Here is a 20252-nt window from a genome sequence, read left to right on the forward strand (position 1 = left end):
AAAAGACCGCTTCATGTAATCAGGAATAGGTTGAATTTAACCTGAGGCAAAAACAGACAAAATTAAAATAAGAACACACCTCATCTTCTATGTAATAATACAAAACAAATACAAATATATATGCATACAGACACACACCAATGGATGAAGAAGCTGTTATGCAAACAAAGAAATCTCTTTGGCTCCGCCACCAAAAAAAAAATCCTCCTTCACTGTCTGGCAGGCAATAATTTTTTTTTTCTCCCTCTCTTTCTCTTTAACGCCTCCGACCATCCTACAACTGTTTCTCTGCCTCTCTCCTCCTTTCTTATCCTCTCTGTATGCAGGTGCACTCGCCCACAGAGCTGCATGCTGACTGCTGTCAGTGTGAGGACGGGGATGTATGATAAGCACAGATCCTCTCGGCTGCTTCGGCCCCACATCCAACCCACCAGCCTCAGCCTTCCACCCAGAGGGCGTCAATGACTACTTCAAAGCTAGTGTGGAGGGGAAGGAAAGAGACGGAGACTGTACTGGAGAACAGCAATGTCCCTAACCCTTACACCAGAACACGGTCGCAGCCACACGACTGTCATAAAGCAGCAGCGTAGATCTCTTCTAATGCAGCCTCGCAGCCCGGTCCCTGTGGGATGAGGCCTACTTTATGGACGGCACTGCACAGGCATTATCTACATTTGTTGCCGCTTCCTTGAGGTTTATGTTTAAACAGCAAAAAGCTGACTTGCAGACCCTGGCAAGAAATCTATAATAATGAGTGAGAACACACGCCGGAAAGCCCGGCTGATAACGATAACAACAGAAATGCATATGAGTCAAAGTTATCCTTTTTTTTAGGTCAAAAACTACACACACAAAAACCAGTTATCCTTTTTTTTAGGTCAAAAACTGCACACACAAAAACCAAAAAAAAAAAAACTGTTGGTTTGGATTACGATTCGATTAGTCACACGTGTGGTGAACTGGCTCAGCAGTCAGTCCTGGAAAACCCCCAGATTGAAGTGTTTTGTGCTATTACAAGAAAAAGAATCCAAGTGGTAAGATAGATGTTTCTAAAATGTTATCGACAGGAAGTCACTTCTGGAAGACAACAAATCATCAAAAACCAATCTGCACCACAAACGAGAACAACAAATAAATATAACCTCTGTATTTGGTTTGTAGCTACAAGCAGCTCATGGACTCTTAGCAACAATACTGTAAATTCAAATGTTAGTAGGCCTGGTCCATACCATAATCCAAATCCAAATAATAATATCGTTTATTGGCCAAGTTGGAAAATGTAATTCCATCCCTAAATCTACAACATTCAGAGAGCTACATTCTAAGTGTCCGGAACAATCACACAAACTTTTTCCGACGTCATTTACATCGTTTGTGTTCGTTACAGAATCGGCGTTCCTTCTGTTTTATTGGCTGCATGAGTGGGTTCTGCAGGACGGACGGTCATGGAACGACAATCACACCCAAGTAACCAAGACGAGACAGAACAGTTTGACAAACACAGCATCAGCAGCATGTCTCCACAACGTGCCGCACATACTGATGAGGACGTTGGTCCACAGCAAAAACAGATGAAGTAGAGAAGAAATGTCCAAACATTTACACATTTGCTGTATATATGCACATATAAACCAATAATATTTCTTTCTCTCCATTTACTTTAAACTGATTCTAACACTTTTTAAAGGTAATTGCTGTACACTCTATGCATCTCCATCCAGATACTGTGACTTGAATGACCTTGAGGCCCCTCACAGGAATCGCCTTTTCAACGGCGAGGCACTGATGACCTCAATTCAGTGCAGGAGAAACAACAACAATCTGAACAGTTCCCTTGATTACTGTCTTCAGAAACATCCTTAAAAAAAAAAAATCAGAACTGAAAACACAGAGGCAAAAAAATACAGAGGAGACTGGAAGAAGGGATTCAATTAAGCTGCTGGCGTGTCAGATAAAAAATGAACTTGTTGGTGCTCGGAATAATTATCACACCTAAAATACAACTGACAAAAAAAATGAGGGTATGAATTTTATCTTTCTGTTCTGGTTTCATTGTGTTAGCCAGCGGGCTTCACTTTCGTGCCTGCTGCTGCTTTACCAGCAGTCAGAAGCGGCTCATCTAAACACGCCCCGGGTGCCCTGGAACAGATCTGTCGCACTCCAGATTTTCTCACACGCGGCACGCCTCGGATTCACAGGCTCCCCCTGCTACGCCTGACACGGTTCCTGTGGGACGGCCCCGTCTGAAATATAGTCCTTAATCACTCAGGGCTTGACATCAAGCGTCCTGACGAGGGCGGAAAAAAAGGCAAATGGAGCAAAAAACAACAAAAAGAAAAAAAAAACTGATTTTTTTTTTGTCCTATCATTGTTGTAACCTGACTTGTGTGCATGAAGACCTGGCCTGGAAGGTTGGTGACTGAGCCAAAATAGTCATTGCCTTTGGCACTGGGAGAGAACACTGCGAAATCCCTCATAAATTGCCGTGGTAACTTACATCAGACAACCCAGAAAAACAGCCTTTTTTTTGTTGAGACCAAAGGAAAGGAATCCACCAAAATGTTACTGCAGGTAACTGGACACCATGGGCACGCTGAATATTTCATAAGCCGTTGGACACTCGGTTTGGAAGGTTAAGGCAGAGGATCACAGCTGAAGCCAAGTGTCTGGTAGGAAGATTCAGTCTCGACTTATTCCTCGTTTTTCTCACGCCATGGATTTCAGTCACCCCGGGAATGTCCTACACTACTTTATAAAGTCTATACTGAATGTCATGATTTTCTGTGTGTAAAAAAAGAAGACGACATATGAAGTAAGTACGCTGTGGGAATGGTATTGAGTCTGAGACTCGTCCTATGTGGGTAACATCATTTTACTTTTCAGAGGATTTAAAAAGTTTAAATTACGGGGTAACATCATTTTACTTTTCAGAGGAAGTTTAAATTACGTTACAAGTTGGAGGTACCACAAACGAGTTACAGGTTGGAGGTACCACAAACGACTTGTCAAAGACGTTATATCAAAGTGTCATTTCAGATACTGGATTAATGAACAAAAACATCCGTAAAAGCGCTGACTTTTTCCAAGCATAAAATTGCACGAGGTGTAATTTTTCCCCCCAGTCTTTCAGAATTCAATTTCTTTAGAAAAATTCAAATCTGGCATGCATAAATTTTGCAGACTGAAGGAGGTGGAATAAGGGAGGTGCTGAAGAAGCACAGCGTTGGGCAGGCAGGATAAGCTCCTGTAAGGCGGAGGCAGGGAAAGATGTGGTGTGCTGATGGTTAGCGCATGGTATGCAATTTTTGGCCTGGATTCTTGCTCTTAACCTGGTGAAGCTGTACTGGTGAGTATGCACAAAAAAAACTCCAAAAAACATTCTAAACTTAACTGCCTCCTACATAAACCCAGGCACGACTTTTCCGACCCACTCAGACTATTTTAAAGATGTATTTCCAGGTACTGTAAAAGGAAACTGTCTTCTGGTTTGGAAGCCAAGACGAGCATTAAATGATAAGGACAATTTTTAAAGTATAATTTCTTAGTCATAACTGACAAAATAAGGTTTTAATTTTATATGTTGGCGGGCGCTACATTCCTCTGGCAGTTCTGTAGCCCATGAGCAAAGCTCTGGTCTTACAAACTGCCATCAGCCGTTGGTTCTGCTCTCAGACTGAACAGAAACTGAGGCTGGAGTGTTTATGGTTCTTTTCATTTCCTAGAAACCACATCATCTTGGTGGAGAAAACCAGGATAATGTGGACAACAGGTATATCAGGAAGACTTTGTACGGCGTTTAAGAAGGCTGAGCTAACCTGTGATTAATCAGACTAAAAATGTGAACTTTTTGACAGCCCTACATTTCAACCAAAACCCAACTGGTTTGGGTTTAGCCTAAATACAATAGTAACAACATGGGTTTTAACGAAAGTATTTAACTAAAACAGATGTTTTCTCTTTTATGTTCACTCAGAGAGAACCAGATCGTTTCCTGAAACAACCAAGGTGGAAAAAAAAAACTAATTGCTTCCAAGAAATGTTCACCATGAAGGACTCAATCTAATTAAATTTTCCTACCACCAACTCAACAAACTGGACAGAAAAAAAAAAAAAAAAACCAACCCAGGGAACAGGAGCAAATATTTCTCTGCAAAACAGAGGCAGCATTAATAGCTCGGCAACAAAGACTGGTAGACAGTCGTTAGAAGATGTTGACAGAAATGATCCCTTTGAATCCCTGTCTGGAGAAAAGGGAACAAATATTAACATGGAAAATTAACAAAAAGGGAGTGACATGAATTTTTAATGAAAATATTCAACTCGTAGGCCAACTAAAGCTTGTACGTTAAAAAAAACCCCCAAAAACGCAATCAATAAATATTCTGAAACAGAATGAGCTTAGCCAGATAAGACGGGTCGTATAAAAGGACCCGGCTCACAAGATCAGCACAGCTCCTGGTGTTTGCATAATTGCAAAATAAACTTGTTATTTTTAGTGCTTGTAAATCCAATCTCCTCCAATTGCCGGCTTGTTTAACGTAATGGTTAGCTGTAGATAATTCCAAGCAGTGCGCACAGGAAAATCACTAACAGCAACCGAGCATTCAGTCAACAACGGCACTAATCATGCGTGTCTGGGAGTCGCAATCAGCAGCCTGTGTGCCTGCAGTTGTAAAATTGACATTCTGGCTTCCTGCTGTCAAAAAGGTCAGGGAGTAAAAAATGCACAGCCCAACATAAAAAGCTTAGATTTCTTTTCCCAGAGAGATGAAGGCTTGTTCTGTTTCGAGTCAACAAGAACGTATCAGAATAATAATCGGGATGTTTAACTTAATATTCCCAGCAAAAACTGCACTCACGCAAGGTTCATCTGGTAAGAAACATGCCCGGGAGAGAGTAAAATATCGCAAATGTCAGGCAATAGTTCACAGCGAGCCGATCTTGGATTACGAGCGGGGTCAAAGGACGGCTGTAGGACTGGTCGACTCGTGCAAGATTTATGAATAGGCCGCTGCAGACACACTGCTGGCGCGGAGCTTCTTCTTCTTCTTGATCAGTGCTTTTGTTTTCTGGTTTTGCTCTAAATTCAAACCAGTGACAGCAGGTTCCATTCAAATTTGGAAGAAGAACAGATGTAGAATATTTAAAGCTCTGAGGACACAAGAGTGAAAGTCAAAGAGAAAAGAAGTCCTTTTTTTCAGTTTATGCTGCTCTGCTCTGCAAAAGGAAGAACTGATAACACTTGGTAACCAACAGACACCACCGACAGAAAACAACAGACTGACCACAGCAGTAGGTGACGTCAGGACACGACAAGGACAGCCATTTAGCACAGTGGTTCTAAAGGGAGGGGCAGGGCCCCAAGCACAGCTATTGATTTGCAATGAGAGGTGGGGGACTGAACAATAGTTCCATCTACAAAAAAAATAGCAGTCACTGCAATATTTGAGCTGGACCCAGAGCAAGTAAATGAAAAATTCAGAATCGGAAAATTAGGAGCAAGATTGAAAATAATGAAATATGTTAACTTAACACAACTTTAATATACAAATGATTTCCTTCATCTCTTCATCCCCAGGGTACGGCCTTTAAACCAGTGTAGCTTCAGATTGTTCTGTGTGTTTGTGGAATAGTTCATCTCAGGCCTTTAAACCAGTGTAGCTTCAGATTCCTGTTCCTGTGACTCATGAACTTACGAAACAAAAACTCACGCCATTGCACCACAATGACAGCAGAAAACACCAAGTTGTCTCTTTTATCGAGGCTGACCATGACAGATGTAGCTGCCTGTCATGTGTAAACGTTAAATCAACTGAAAGATAAAGAAGTAAAGCAGCAGTGGCTGCAGCTTCATGCACTACACACTATTTAACTGTAAAAAAAATGGAGGCAACTACAGCAACACAACATGAGAGCAACAACCACTCACAGCGGGGGAAGTTATTTGGCCAAGAAACCTGGCCAAGAACATTGACATCACCATCTTCATTTTCTTCCCGTCACTGACATGCAATGCAAAGCATCATGGGTAAGACACTGCAGATACCAAGAGCCCGGCCACTGTGGTTTATAGTGGGATATATGAATGTTGAACATGCTCCCTAACAAGCATGTGACTGATGAAAAGTGCTCATTAGCTGAGCTAAGGTCAGACCTTGATGCAAATTTGAGCCTTAAAGCAGGATCACATTCGTTTCAGAAGCACGTGATTAAAAATGCAAAGGCAGCATCACACCGAACCTCAGCCTCAGGGCAACCAAATGCAATCAAGTTATCAACAACTCAAAAGGTGAATGTCACCCCCGAACGAGAGCGAACACCTGCCCTGGCAGATTAAAAAATGAATGCATCAGCCTGGGCTGTACGGCTGAACGCCACAGTGTCGTATGACACCTGTGAGACCATGTGACATCACTACAAAGACTGGGAATAATCCTGTATTGTGATGACAGACACAGCAAACAGGATCAGGTGGCTGCCGGGGTTAAAAACTGCTTAATGTGTTGAGCACTGGCTGTTATTGGTTGACCAGCAGAGTAATCCAATATTTTTTCTTTCCAATATTCATCTCCTATTCCTAGGTCAGGAGAGGAGGAGCCACAGACTGAGTCATTCAAGTGTATTCGGTTGTCATTCTTAAAATGAGGTCAACCACATTTTTTTTAAGTAGAAGCAACTATTAAATTAGCAAAGTTTTTGCAAAATACCCAAACTCAATATATAGCTCACAAAACATACATTTTTATTTAAAAAGCAAACATAAAACAGTGGGTTAAAAAAAAGACGTGCAAACATAAAACAGTGGGTTAAAAAAAGATTATCACATAATGACCCACGACTAGACTGGGCCTTGGCCCTGCCAGTGTGTGACTTGGGTGACTTAACTCCAAGTTGTTCATTATAACCCCAGCCACATGGGTCCGTGCCCTCCTAATACAATTCCCATTTTAGGATAAATGAGGATTGTTATTTCAGGAAGGACAACCAGAGTCAAAACTCTTGCCAATTCACAGACGAGGATTATCCGCTGTGGAGATCCCTGAAGGAGGGAGCAGCCAAAAGTATCTCTTCAACATGATTTATCCTAACTTCTCAGCTGGCACTCCAAAACTCTCAGCCAGACGCATCCATGCTCAAAGGCAGAATGTTCTGCCTGTCCAAAAGATCATAACATGGTCATACTTTTAAGTAATTGGTCAAACTTGTCAGAGGGAAGTCAGCAGACTCAGACTTCCCTCCACTTTTCAGGGGAATATTGTACATCACTGTGAATCATTAAGTCCTAGTTTGTTCTATCACTGTACACACAACAGCAAATAAATAACCAGTTATTACACACTGCCTGACAATGCAATGCCATTTAGCTCAGAGAAGAGGGCAGACCAACGTCAGACCTCACGTCGACTCAGTTCCTCTCGTGGTGCAAAGAGGACGACTGGGGGGGAAAGTTACAACAATAAAGGCAATGACATTTAAGCCAGAATTATAGCACCTCCCTAACGGGTCACATTAAAGCAGCCTCAGCAGCAGCTCTATGAGGGAAAGAAATGAGTCAGAAATGTACAGACCAAATCAGACCTAGAAAGGTTAAGACTTCATAGATATGTTCAATCAAACTAAATAAGGTCAATGTAAATAAATAAAAACATTAGAACTTTGCATTTTCACTCAAATTTGTCTCTCTGTATAAGTTGTGTTCAAGTATGTAAATATTTCCAAAGATAATCCTGAAGAAATTTGACATGAGAATAACTAATTTATACAAGCAACACTGCATCATCGACAACGAATGGCACATATTTTTATTACTTCATGACTGTATCATTACTAGGAGTTAATGTTAGTAATTTAGCCGCCAATCACATGAGGTTATCTCCATTTCCATATCACCTTGCATTATAATTTTTTTTTTTAATGTGATCACGATTTACAAAACTGATATCACACTGTATGAAAAACTTACCTGAAGCTCAGACTCTAGCATCGTCCAGATCCTCGAATCCTCAGCAAAACACCCACATTTTATACAGACTTGAATGCAAACACGAATACTTTCGACTCCCAGTCGAGCACTTCTCGGTCCAGTTCTTATACACAATATATGGTAGACTTCACAGTCGGCTACACTCGGCTCTTACCAGTTGTCTATGTTAGCGATACAGCAGTCATTCATTCAAAGGACACGGCTCCACCTGCTCTCACTGAATTTGTGATTTGCAGTGAACGGAAACTCGTACTGAAAGTAGTGAAAGTCTGCTTCTAACCACTAAAGGCTTCATTGATTTGTATTCTCATATTTAACATTCAAACACAGTTTTTGCTAACTCGCACGAGACTACAGTTTGGACAGTCATAATTAAATAGCGCAAACATACGATTCTCTCGCATAAAATTTGACTTTAATAGTTTTAACTACCACAGTTACCCTAATACGAACCAAGTATTCACAGGTAAAATGTTATAAAATAATAATAATTTGTTAAATAACTGTAAAATAACGTGTACTTTCTGGTGACTTGAACCCGTGTGTTGTTAGCTTATTAGCTTTACTCACCATGGGTCAAACTCGTGGATGATGCTCTCGAACCGGATCACGGCGAAAAGTCTGGAGCTGAATCCCGCCAGACAGGCCAGGAAAAGGATACTGAAGGAGAGTAACGACTGCCAACCTGCCGGCTGAGTCAGCCCGCCCGAAAGGCCTCCTTTACCCCCTCCTGCAGTTGGTCCTCCGGTGGCCGCGCCGCCGTGTCGGTTGTTGCTGTGCACCGAGCTCCCGGCGTTGTTGGGTGCTTTGTGCTTGCCGTCGCTGGCTGCGTGCTGCTCCGCCATTTCTGAGCGCCTTGTCGGTGCTGGTTTTGGGTTAGAAAAGTCCCGAATTTGGTCTCCGGTTTAGTCCTACGTCCTGAGTCTGCTGTGCATAAATGTGCGAGAGTCGGTTCCTTTTAATTTCCAGTGTTTTTTCCTCTTAACGTAGCACTTACGGCAGTCACATCACCGGAATCCCGCACAGACGAACAAAACAGAGTCAGTTCCAACAGTCATCCTTTTCAAGATTCAACGCCGGTGAAAAGGGGCGGGGTTAAGAACTGGGAGGAGTTTAGTTTGTATCATGCGGCCTATCACGAATCGACAGCTACGAAAAGGTGGGTATTTAAATATTCTGAGCCAATCAGAGACGACCTTTAGACAGACAGGCAGCCGAATCCCCAAATAACAAGGAAATAGATTTTTGTCTCTTCCTGATTGAAATAAAGCTCATCTCTGTCATTTATAAGATAAAGTTTTTTTCTTTCTTTCACAAATGAAAAACATAAACTTGAACTTACTTTAAATTGGCTACAATTAAAATAAATAAATACAAATTCTCAATCTTATCAGAGGAGAATAAAAAAAAAAAAATCAAAGCTCCAGACGTGTCTTTGAAGATAAATGTTCTCTCTGTGAGTCCAATATTTCTGTTGCCCTTGGATGTTCTGGACTTGTGTAGTGGACTGGTTATAAAGATTGATGGGACTCATCATTATTAGGTCCCACAGCCAAAAACCAAAGTAGACAACATTTGTCATTGGCTTAAACTCAGGATATTCTTTTCACAATTTGTCCCCTAAGCCTATAACAAGCCGCCACATCTTTAAATAGATGGAAAAGTTGTTTTTTCTCCAACAACTTAAAAGTTAACTTTTTTTGTTCTGACCTACAGTGGATTGTGCTAAAGTCTTAACAATATAATTTGGAGTTTAACTGTGCTTTTTTTTTTTTTTACCCCAAATTACATGTAATAGAATTATTTCAGATTAATATTGGTTTCACAAAGACACAGGAAATAATGTTAAGATAATGAGCAGGTTTGCTATCATATGTCATTAGCATTAGAAAATAAAGCCAGTAGGTGGCAGTAATGCAACTTAGAGGATACAGAGCAGCTGTTAATACCCACAGGAGAAGTAACGGGTTAAAAAATGTGTGTTATGGGACACTAATTAATATTATGAAAGGGGAATAAATAATGCTGTTGTACTCCCAAAACAATTCAATGAAAAAGGTATTCAAATGATGCAATAACTCCCTCTACAGGGGAAGATTAAAACCTAAAAGCTCCATGTTTCCAAACCAAGAATACTATGTGAAATGCTAAAACACTGCAAACGTTATCTTTAAATTAAAGATACTCTTTTCAAAACGTGTCCCTGAAGCTCTGCAGGCCGATAAAACACACCTGTTTAATACAAATACTTGAGGGCTTTTTTTCCCCCCCAAACGACTGCTAACATTCATTTTGTGATTGCACTTTTTCGCAGGAGACGCAGGCTGGAAGCATTATTGATTTATCTGAGATGGGATTCAGTCTCAGAGGAGGGCGAGAAACCACCAGCATCCAACGGCCGTCAGTGTGTACTGTATCATATAGAAAAACAAATTTGTCCTTAAGTCCTTCTCTTTCAGCAGCATTTACTGCATGTGATTTAGCTTTATGTAAATCAGAGTTGCCCCAGAGTGCTTCAACCTACACACAGGAAACAACAACAGCAATCTAGTTTAAACACCACTCCAGATGAAGACTAATGGGAATTAGATCCCATTGTCAATTGTATTTACAACAATAACTTCAAGGTCAGGTAAATGTACTTTTTCTGTACTTGAGCTGCGAGTTGCCGAAGGCTAGATGTACCACAGTGGCTGCTGATCCAAGGTTGTGATTCTTAACAGTACAGGGTTCAAGATAAGCTCTCGGAAGATGTAATCTTATGGGTGTTGTAATGAACACATTCCTCTCTCTGTGACCAGTGTGAGCAGCTTTGGTAAGTATGTTTGTGCCAGGTCTAGTCTTTGAAAGGTCACTATCCTTCATGGCTTTTAGGGTTGATGGTGTTGCCCTCCAACATTGGCCAAAATTGCTAGGACATCACAGTAAAAGGGTTGGTTGGTAAGAGACAAAAATCCTCAAGAAACCCTTCTTTGACTTTAAACGTACTTGTCCCAGAAGTAGAGCTGGTCTGGCTTTGGTTTTCCAAGGGATCCTTTCACCCTCTTTCTTTTGGGTCGATTTCTCTGATGTCTCAAGCTACGGTGTCAACACACAGTTTCTTAGGCCTTCTTCAGGACCATGATCCTTTAGGAACAACCTTCCACTGTCTTTCTTGCTTCTCTGCTTCAAATAATGAGAACACAGTACTTCTAAATCCACAATCTATCAGTGTTGTTTAGTTTTTTTTTTACAGTCCTTTTTTCTTTTTTGTATTTATCTCTGGTTTGTGCACTGGCTTTGTCTGCATTCTAAGTGCAATTCATTCAGTTGAATTCTGAAGGTCTGAGTGATGTCAGGTCTTCAAACAAGGCCATGATGCAGAGCGTCTCAGGAGGTATCTTCAAAACATTTAACATTTTCTTAAAAGTTCAATTCACCAAGTGGGAAATGTAACATTTTCTGGTAAAATTTCCATCACTCCTGTTAATAGATTTGTCCTTCGCACAGAACTGATTTTAAAAAGTGCAAATTAAATATTCATGCAGGAGATTCAAAGTGCAGTTCGAGCAAGTTTAGCACAGCTGTGGATCCGCGGCTACGGAATCTTCTCACCTGATGAGGAGAAGATAAGAGTGAGATGAAGGTACATTGTCTGAGAGGTAAAAAAAACGACAAAGGGAAGTAAAAAAAATTGATTAAAAATGACGAGGGTCATCACGGGGACGAGGAGATGGAAAAAGAAGAGCAGGTTGGTGTTTCAAGAGGTAGATAGAATCACACAGAATCCCAATGTATCCACAGACAATAATAAGCTTCTCCACCGACTCCTGAACATCTGCTCTGATTGCTGTGAACAGTTAACCTTTGAGTCATTAAAAATCCTGGCTGCAAGACGACTTTAGTTGCATCCTCGTTGATCAACGTCCAGGAGAAAAGTAAACAAAATGAGTTCTGTCGTCAGGCGAGGCAGCTTCACTTTTCTTTCCCTCGTCTTTGGGGGGAAAACTCCAATCTGTGTGTTTTCTCGTCTTTTCTTTCTGTTGGTTTCTCTTTTTTGTATATTTTTCTTTTCCAGGAACAGGAAGGAATTGCCAAATTTATGCTTGGCATTCTGGGCTTTGTTCTGCCAAAAGGCCAGTGCTGTGAAAGGTGAAAAAAAAAGCAATAAAAATGCAATGTGAGAGACAGTCTTTGCACGTTTCCTCTGTTCCATTCTTCCTGCTTTGGCTGCAGGTGTGAAACTGACAAAGGAAGACACAGAGAGACAAAGAACATATATGGCCAGGAAGATGATCATCGTTGTTTCTGTTTCCAGACTTCTGCTATGATCGATATAAGTGAAAAAAACGGGGCAACCTGTCAATCCTGAGAGCAACAAAAGAGCTACGGCTTCACCCGAGAGAGCGGTATCGACTGGATTCAACAATTTGTCACAAGGTGCATAATGTTCTGAAGCTTCGGTTTTATGTAGGACAGAGCAGAGAATCCTGGGTGAATCTGCAGTCTCTGCTCAGAGCAAACTTTAAGAAGCCTCCAATCCTGCACAGATGGTGTGTGAAGATCACAGTCGGATGGAATCTGTTGTTGTTCCAATTTGTTTTTTAAGGCAACGATATCCTGCAGGGTGAGGGATGTCTAGAGAGAAGACTCATTATGTTCCCAAATTCCTGACATCATTATAACAAGTGTCAAAATCACTAAAACATTGAGGCAGGAGAATCCTGGAAATATCCAAGAATATCTTTACATATTTTTTTACATACTACTGTACAATAAAAAGAGCAAAACCTGAAGAAATCTCTTGTTCAAAGAGCCTATATATAAAAAGTTTCCATTTCCATTGGGCAACAGTAAGAAAAAGTCTAAGTGACTGTAACAACATTAATCTAAACACTTAACAAATTGGCAAACAATAAAAACAAACATCTTAGCTTAATTAAATAAAATCAGCATTAAAACAAGTTTGATTTAAACACAGGTGAGTGAAAAATATTCCAGTAAGAAAATTAGTAGTTTACACTTCTATTCCCTTTACTGTCTGAGAATAGAAATTGAGCATAAAGAAAGTTGAATTAAAAAAGAAAAATGCAGACATCTGCTAAACATTTTCAGAATTCTTAAAAGATTGTCAGGAAAATAAAATACTTTGTCATCGTCGTGGTTAAAACTCATCACTAATATACCAAAAATGGCTTTAAATAATGTAAAATGGGTTTGAAAAAATACTGCAAAAAGTTAGCAGAGGTGACGCTAAAGGTTAGCAAAACACTCCCTAATTATCACATTATTTTATAACACTATCATTATTGAAACTTTGTTTAACAGTGATTCACTGAACTGTTAGCACTTCCACCACGTTCTGCCCCAGTGAGGTGAGAAGATCAACCCCTGAACCTTCATCTGCCTCCAGTCAACACACAGCTGTGTTTTAATCTGTTCACCATCAATATAATTGGCCAAGGTCAAGTTTCTCAGGTCGCCGAAGAATTATTTGATGTTGAAAACTCAACCGGCGTTCACATAAAAAAAGGTGTTTCTATGACAACTGAGTTTAATGAGGAGGTTGTGGTGTTGGTGGTAAATCTCAAGTTTAAATATCAACAACAGTGAGGCTGAGGCAGTCGGGAACCAATCAACGAGAAGCTGCACAGACTGATTAGTCCAAGGTACAGCTCAGGAGTTCAAGATACAATGACACTACATGCTGCTGACATACTGCTGATGCTGTGGTTGGACATCCCTGGCCTCGTCACAAGAAAAAAAAAATCCTGTTAATCCAATATGGCCGACCTTGGAGAAAATTATGTTTTCATTTCCAGGTCTAACAAAAACAGAAATTTACTTTTAATTATTTTGCGTTGGCCACATGCTGTGGGAGTGGTTAGTGCTCTTGCCTTACAACAAAAAAGTCACCAGTTCAATGGTTCGATCCCCAGTGTCTTGGTATGACATGTCCTCCCATAAGCCAAGAAAAACACAGGATTTGGTTCATTCTCCCCTCTTAATTGGCCTTAGGTGTGAATGTGAGTGTGAATGGTCGTCCGTACGTTGTGTCAACCATAAAAAATAAGTTACTTCATTAATAATCATTAGTCAAAACACCAGCAGTTCTCCACTTGTTTAAGTGGGTTTTTTCACTTCGTTCCAAAACCATTATAAAAACATATCAACACGAGAAAATGTTCTGTTACGTTTCCCCATTCGCCACATTCATCAAGATTGATTCTGACCTGTCGACACGGCTCCGAGTGCCTGCAGTGATTCATCACATCCTATTGGCATAAAAACTTTAAAAGAAAGTTTCCCAATGTGTGTGTAAGAGCGGACGACGGGGCTCGACAGAGATATCAACTGTCTGCAGGCAGAGTGAGATTTTTTTTTAAAAAGTCCTCCTCTCATCTACACACCCATATGGAATAAAAGCTGCCTTATCAAAAAAAAAAAAAGATGTTTTTTCAGTCAGTGCAGCATCTGCTCCGTGTCTTTTAAAGATTTCTCTCTATTCAGACGTGAGAGGCGCGACGTGGAGAAAAGAGTTGGAGTTGGTTTGACATGAACTACCTCCTGGGAGGCAGCTTAAAAATATGGCTCACGTGTTGAAAACGTATGCTGGGCCATTTCCCACCTGCCTCTGCTTGACAAATGAGCCGTCTTTCACCTTCCTGACTGGGCCGGTCCGCGCACACAGACCTGTTTCTGCTCAGGACACATCAGATTTATGTGATATGGCCTTAATCACAGCGCTAAGATTCAGTGGATTCAAAGCAAAGAGCTGCAGCAACTCAGGCATCTCCATAGAATTAAAAAAAAAAAATCTAAGTTAGAATCAATGTTGCTGCTGTAGCCAAGCATGCATTTCTGTGATCTCAAAATTACAAAGACCATTCAATATCATGTGCCCATTGGACAAGACTAAGCACTTCTGTGCTTCCTGTTCGCCATCGATCAGGTCATCTGACAGAACCAGATTCCCACCGTCCAAGTAATGTCATAAGTCCGCAGGCTGCTCCAACGAGCGGAGAGGAGAACAGATGCAGAAGACAGGAAAAGAGTTAGGTACCCTTTCAGCCTTTGACTGCAGTACCACACCTGATCAGCAGGGGCCAGATCCAAAACTCTGGCAAATAATGAAATCTATTCAGAAAACATCAACTGAGCAGCAAACAGGAATAAACTAGCCATCCATCCATCTTAAACTCAGCCAACTTTAGCTAATTTTGAGCTCAAAGAGTTACAGCAAGTTGATCTAATTAGTAGTAACAAAAAGCCCTTGTTTTTGCTTCTACAATATTTCGTTTAATTTCCTGACATCTGCTGTGGGCCCTGTTTTAGGGCAGATTGTTGTTCCGTAGAACCCCACATTGTTGCCCCTACTGTGTATCTTTAGATTAGTGTCTTCACACTCTCCCTACGGGCCACCCGTGTCATTGTCATGCATAATGATAACTGTGTTGCCAGTAAACACAATATTGACGCTGACGTCGCATTAGGCGGCGCAGTTACGACTGAACAGGGAATACAGACTGGTCTGAGCACGTATCCCTGTGGTACACCGCTGTCATAAATCATCAATATGTGACTGTCAATTCTCGCAAAACTGTTGCTCGCCTGACAGGAAGTTAAATCTCCAGCTGCAAATGGAGGTTTTGCTGTGTGAATGGGGATTATTTTGGTCACATCAGACACCGTGGCAGTCTGTCACGCTGAACACTAGGTGAATTGGGACAAAAAGCAGAAATTATTTCTGACTTGGACAAATTAATGTGGAATACAGATTAAAGGATTAAACAGAGCCAAAATAAGTCCCTTATCGTCCTCGCAACCGTACTTGACTGGAGGACAGTTAATGCTGGAGATTAACCAGACTGGCACTGTCCTTGTCTATTCATATGATCATACTAATCCATTTTTGTTCAAGGTTTGTTTAAGGAGTTAAACTTCTCGCTCTTCTTGGAAAATGCATTTCCTCACAGAGAACCACCTACAGATTTCTGACACTGCCATCCGGTGCCAGGAAACTGGCACTTACCATATTTTCCTGCCACAACCGGAAGAGGTAGTATCAGCAAAAAAAAAAAAATTCAAGATTTGAATTTGTAATATGTTTGTAACTTCCTGGTTATTTTAGAAATTCTCCAACATTTAAGTTGTCTTTCAACTATATTACTTCTTGTTTGCTAACCTTTAATTTTAAGCTAAATTTTGGCCAAATATTGCGAACACATCTCTAAGCTCTCTGTGTGTTAAAGCTTAAAGCTAAGACTTTGTCACAGTAGCATTGGGCTAACAAGCAACAATCTCTTTTCAGATAATTAAGGGATGAAATCATCTTGACTTAAAATATATTTCTGCACAAATTAAATATTGTAATTATAGTTATAATTTGAGTCAAACTGGATCGATCTTTAGCGTTTGGCTGTGCTAACGTTTAATGTTTCTTTCACAAAAAGCTTGTGAAAGACGAAATCCTCAGAAAGGACAACTGGGTTATTGACTCCTGATACAGTAGCCGTCTGAACTGTCCATCTCACATAATCCCTGGACAACTGCTGTAAGAGATTATAACTCTTTCTTAGTGCGACTCCAGCGGCTGCGGCCGCCAACGCTGCAGCGCGAACCGTGAAGTGAACATCTAAATCAAATGTGTATCTAGGGTCAGAAAAAGGTGATTTATAAAGCACAGAGTTGGGTTAGCAGAGGAAATGGCGCCTGACTTCAACTGCTTCACCTAGAGCGCAGCGAGATAAGAGATGAGCAGTCATTTGTCTTCCTTGTCTGTCCACGTGTTAGAGCTTAAAAATATTGTTTCTATCTCTCACCAACAACGGCACGGCTCGACAGCTATGATTGATGCATGAGGTGTCACCATGGCAACCACAGTGCTGGAATGATAAGTGACTTTGACAGGAGAGTGTTTTCTTCTAGGAATTGTAAAAACACCTGAGGGTCCGGGGCACGTTTAGATCAGAGGTCTGCCCACGGAGGTGCAACATTTCTTGCGATCACACCATCATTTCTGGTTGTGTTAAAGACAGACAGGGGTTCTGGGTTCTGGGTCCTACGTCATCAGGGGCCGATGTTAACATTTTAAGTCTAGGAACAAAACTATGGGTCACATCTTATCTTTGTCACAGCTGGAATTCTTACAAATCAAAAGTTCAACTTTCTTTTTGGAGAATATTCAGATGTAAAAATGACGGACCTTAAAGTTAATCTTCACCACTAGGTGCCGCTACATCCTTCACAGTGTACCTTTTTATGTAAAGCCACGTTCAAAACGTAAAAAGTTTAACGGCTAAGAAATGCTAAAATACTAACACAGAAGGCTTAAACTGATCATTAAAATAATTAAACGACAAAACGAGGCGACATTTTTAAATATACAAAATAAACACGTCTGTCACTCCACTTTTCTACGGTGAAACTGGCTAAAGTGTTGACAGTTGAATACTAATACAGCGGATGTAAAGAGGAAGTGACCTGGTTTGACCGAGAAGTAATTAGTTTGACCTTTATAGTTATATAATTATTGTGGTATTTATAATGGAAACGTTCCCGTAAATTTCTCATTTCAATGAAACGTCACAATCTGTATGTACGTCATCTCTAACAGAAATACTTCACGGCAGCTCTCAGAACTGTTTGGTAAACTTTACCGTCAATCTCGCTGCTGCATTACAAACAATAACGGCTCTGTATGAATTCTCCTGTATAACAATTCTGCCCTCTAGTGGGCAAAGTACGAAATGCAGGCAGCCGCCAGTTAACGCTCCACTGGGAAAATACAATTGACTTCTTTTATTAGTAGTAGTATATTCTGTTGAATACTAATTAAGTTTCTATTGTAGTTTCTGTAGTATATTCTGTTGAATACTAATTAATAGCAAGTTTCTATTGTAGTTTCTACACAGACATATTAGGATAAATACTGTTGGTTGTTAAAGAATTATCTTTCGTTGATTTTTGACAGATTTGTAACCCATTTTGGCTAAACCTTAGCATTTTTTTTACTTCTTTGATCCAACCTTAACAATTGTTCTAATGCTATTTTTGTATTTGTTTTTTTCTTTACATATTTTTTTTAATCATCTGACTATTTATTTCTGTTTTTGTCAAACATGAAACAGTTTCTTCCTTCTTTTTTGGCTGATTTTAAGCAACGCTTTACTTTTAATTTACCACAAATTTGACTTGAAATCGTGCATTATACATTTTGCCAAATGCAGTTCACAACAACATCCAGAGCAGCATGACCTTCATGACAAATTGATCTTGTGACTCCGTAGTTAGCATGAAAATGTCACGTGCACTGGTGCCTGAAAATGAAGGCATTTTCTCTGCACTGTGACTGAGAAAGTGCTGCAGGAAACACTCAGACAAATCCCTCTCCTCCTCACTCATCTCTTGCTCTCATTTTCAGAGCTCCAGCCTCAGTTACCTCAGGAAAATTAGTGCCACGTTATTTGATTGTGAAAAATGCTCTGTTGCGCCGTGACGCTGCTGTGATAATGCATTTATGATTCAATGAAATGAATCATTTATCAGCAGCAGGATCTGATCACGGCGTTGGCAGCGGAGCAGGCCAGCAGAGGGCTGAGCCTGTGGCACAGTTTATGGAAGTAGAGCATGAGAAGAGAGAGGGAGGGTAACAGAAATGTCCTTGTGAGACGAGAGCTCAGAACACACTGATGCTGCTGCTGGTGAACAAATTCTCTGTTCTTTATGTCTGAGTGAGAAACTGTTTCATTGCTGCTGCTTCACTAACACAGAACTGGTTATAGGGACATTAGTCAAAAGACAACGGATGATAAAGGAAGACGTACTTTAGAGACACAATTTTCTTCACTCCAAGACAAAGTTTTGACTCTAAACCCAGAATATGAATTGATATTTTAGAAAGATCAAAATAGGCAAACATTTCCAACACATTCAGAATTCTAAGTAAAGATTATGTTTGTCATAATCCACTAAAAATTAAATCAGAAATTATAATTAAATACCAGGCATATATAAAAATAAATTGCCAAGGTGTGAGTGAGTCAATTTTCTGCTGGTTCGTAACCTCTCTTAATATCAAAAGTACAGCATATATGATTTGGCAACACCTAGTGGCGAAGTTCAAAGTTACAGTTGACTTACCGCTAATATTACTTTTATGTTATTTTCACTCCTTTTCTGTTTTAATCCATCAGAGTCAAGGGGGAGCTGGAGATAATACCATTCACAACCCCATGAATATTCACACTCACATTCACACCATTGGTGAATTTAGAGTAAACAACTAACCAAATTAACACCAACGAAAACACCCTCACACACGTGAATAACATGAAAAAAAACACCACACAGAAAGACCATCAGTTACCACCAGGGCTCCATCGATGTTATCGCTGTAAGGCATGAACACCATCCACTTTCCCACCATGTGGCCGTCACTGACATTTCTGTTCAAACAAAATCAAAAAGCACTTAAAAACACATTTATGTTTTCTTTCACATTAAAGTGACGACTACAATACATCTTAAATACTTGGCCTAGGAATGTATATTAATTATTATGGTTTGGTTTTTACAGCTGAGGTTCACTGTAACAGTCACTGCTGTAATTCAGTGTTTTTCCCTTTAAAAAAAAAACAAAAAGAAAACCTGAGCTGCTGCCTTGTTTAAACTGACAGCACTGGGTCAATTGAACACACACTTAACCACTGTGAAACCACCGAGGGAAGAGACCAAGAGCTGAACGACTTGTTGATTCTCAGTTGGACCAGGATTTGCAACATTAACCTCATTTGCTGCTCAAACTGCCGAAAGAACCAAGGCTCTCAGCGGAGGAAGGGCCGCGTTTAAAGAGGCGACTGCTGAAACTGTGAAGTCAGGGTTGATAAAAACCCAGAAGATAAAACACTGAAATGAAACAAAGTCAGCTGACATCGTAACCCACACGAGGAAGTGTCCATCAGAAAGGCTGCGTTCAGTCAGGACCGGAGCTCGGTGCCACATGCAGCCACCTCACCAGTTCAGTTTGTAACGCAGCTCATCATCATTTGGACAAAAAAAAAAAAACATCAGCTGAAGTTCACCTTGACATCAGAGCATTAGAACACACAAAAAAACAGCACGTATGTAAAAAACTTTTAATAAAAGCATTAACACTTTATACAAAATGATTTTTTTTTTTTTACAAAACAAGATCAATGTTCCCTTTTTACATTTAAAAAAAAGTAAGGCTTTATAATGATTTGCAGTAAAACACACACACATACACACAGACACACACACAGACACA

The 20252-nt window shown here is 40.3% G+C and overlaps 1 protein-coding gene across 1 annotated transcript in view; it reads right to left on the reverse strand.

The window, feature by feature from the left end:
* LOC103394298 (dolichyl-diphosphooligosaccharide--protein glycosyltransferase subunit STT3B-like) overlaps nt 1–20026 on the reverse strand; it is a 78541-nt gene extending 58515 nt beyond the window's left edge. The window contains exons 1-2 of the mRNA XM_008331547.3: nt 19332–20026; nt 8555–15083 (exon numbers count right to left, since the gene is read on the reverse strand). Coding sequence (XP_008329769.1) covers nt 8555–8829 — 275 coding nt within the window. The 5' untranslated portion in view covers nt 8830–15083; nt 19332–20026. The remainder of the gene's footprint in view (nt 1–8554; nt 15084–19331) is intronic.
* Nucleotides 20027–20252: the final 226 nt, after the last annotated feature.

Source organism: Cynoglossus semilaevis, chromosome 18 (genome assembly GCF_000523025.1).
Source record: "Cynoglossus semilaevis isolate Cse_v1.0 chromosome 18, Cse_v1.0, whole genome shotgun sequence".
Taxonomy (NCBI): Eukaryota; Metazoa; Chordata; class Actinopteri; order Pleuronectiformes; family Cynoglossidae; genus Cynoglossus; species Cynoglossus semilaevis.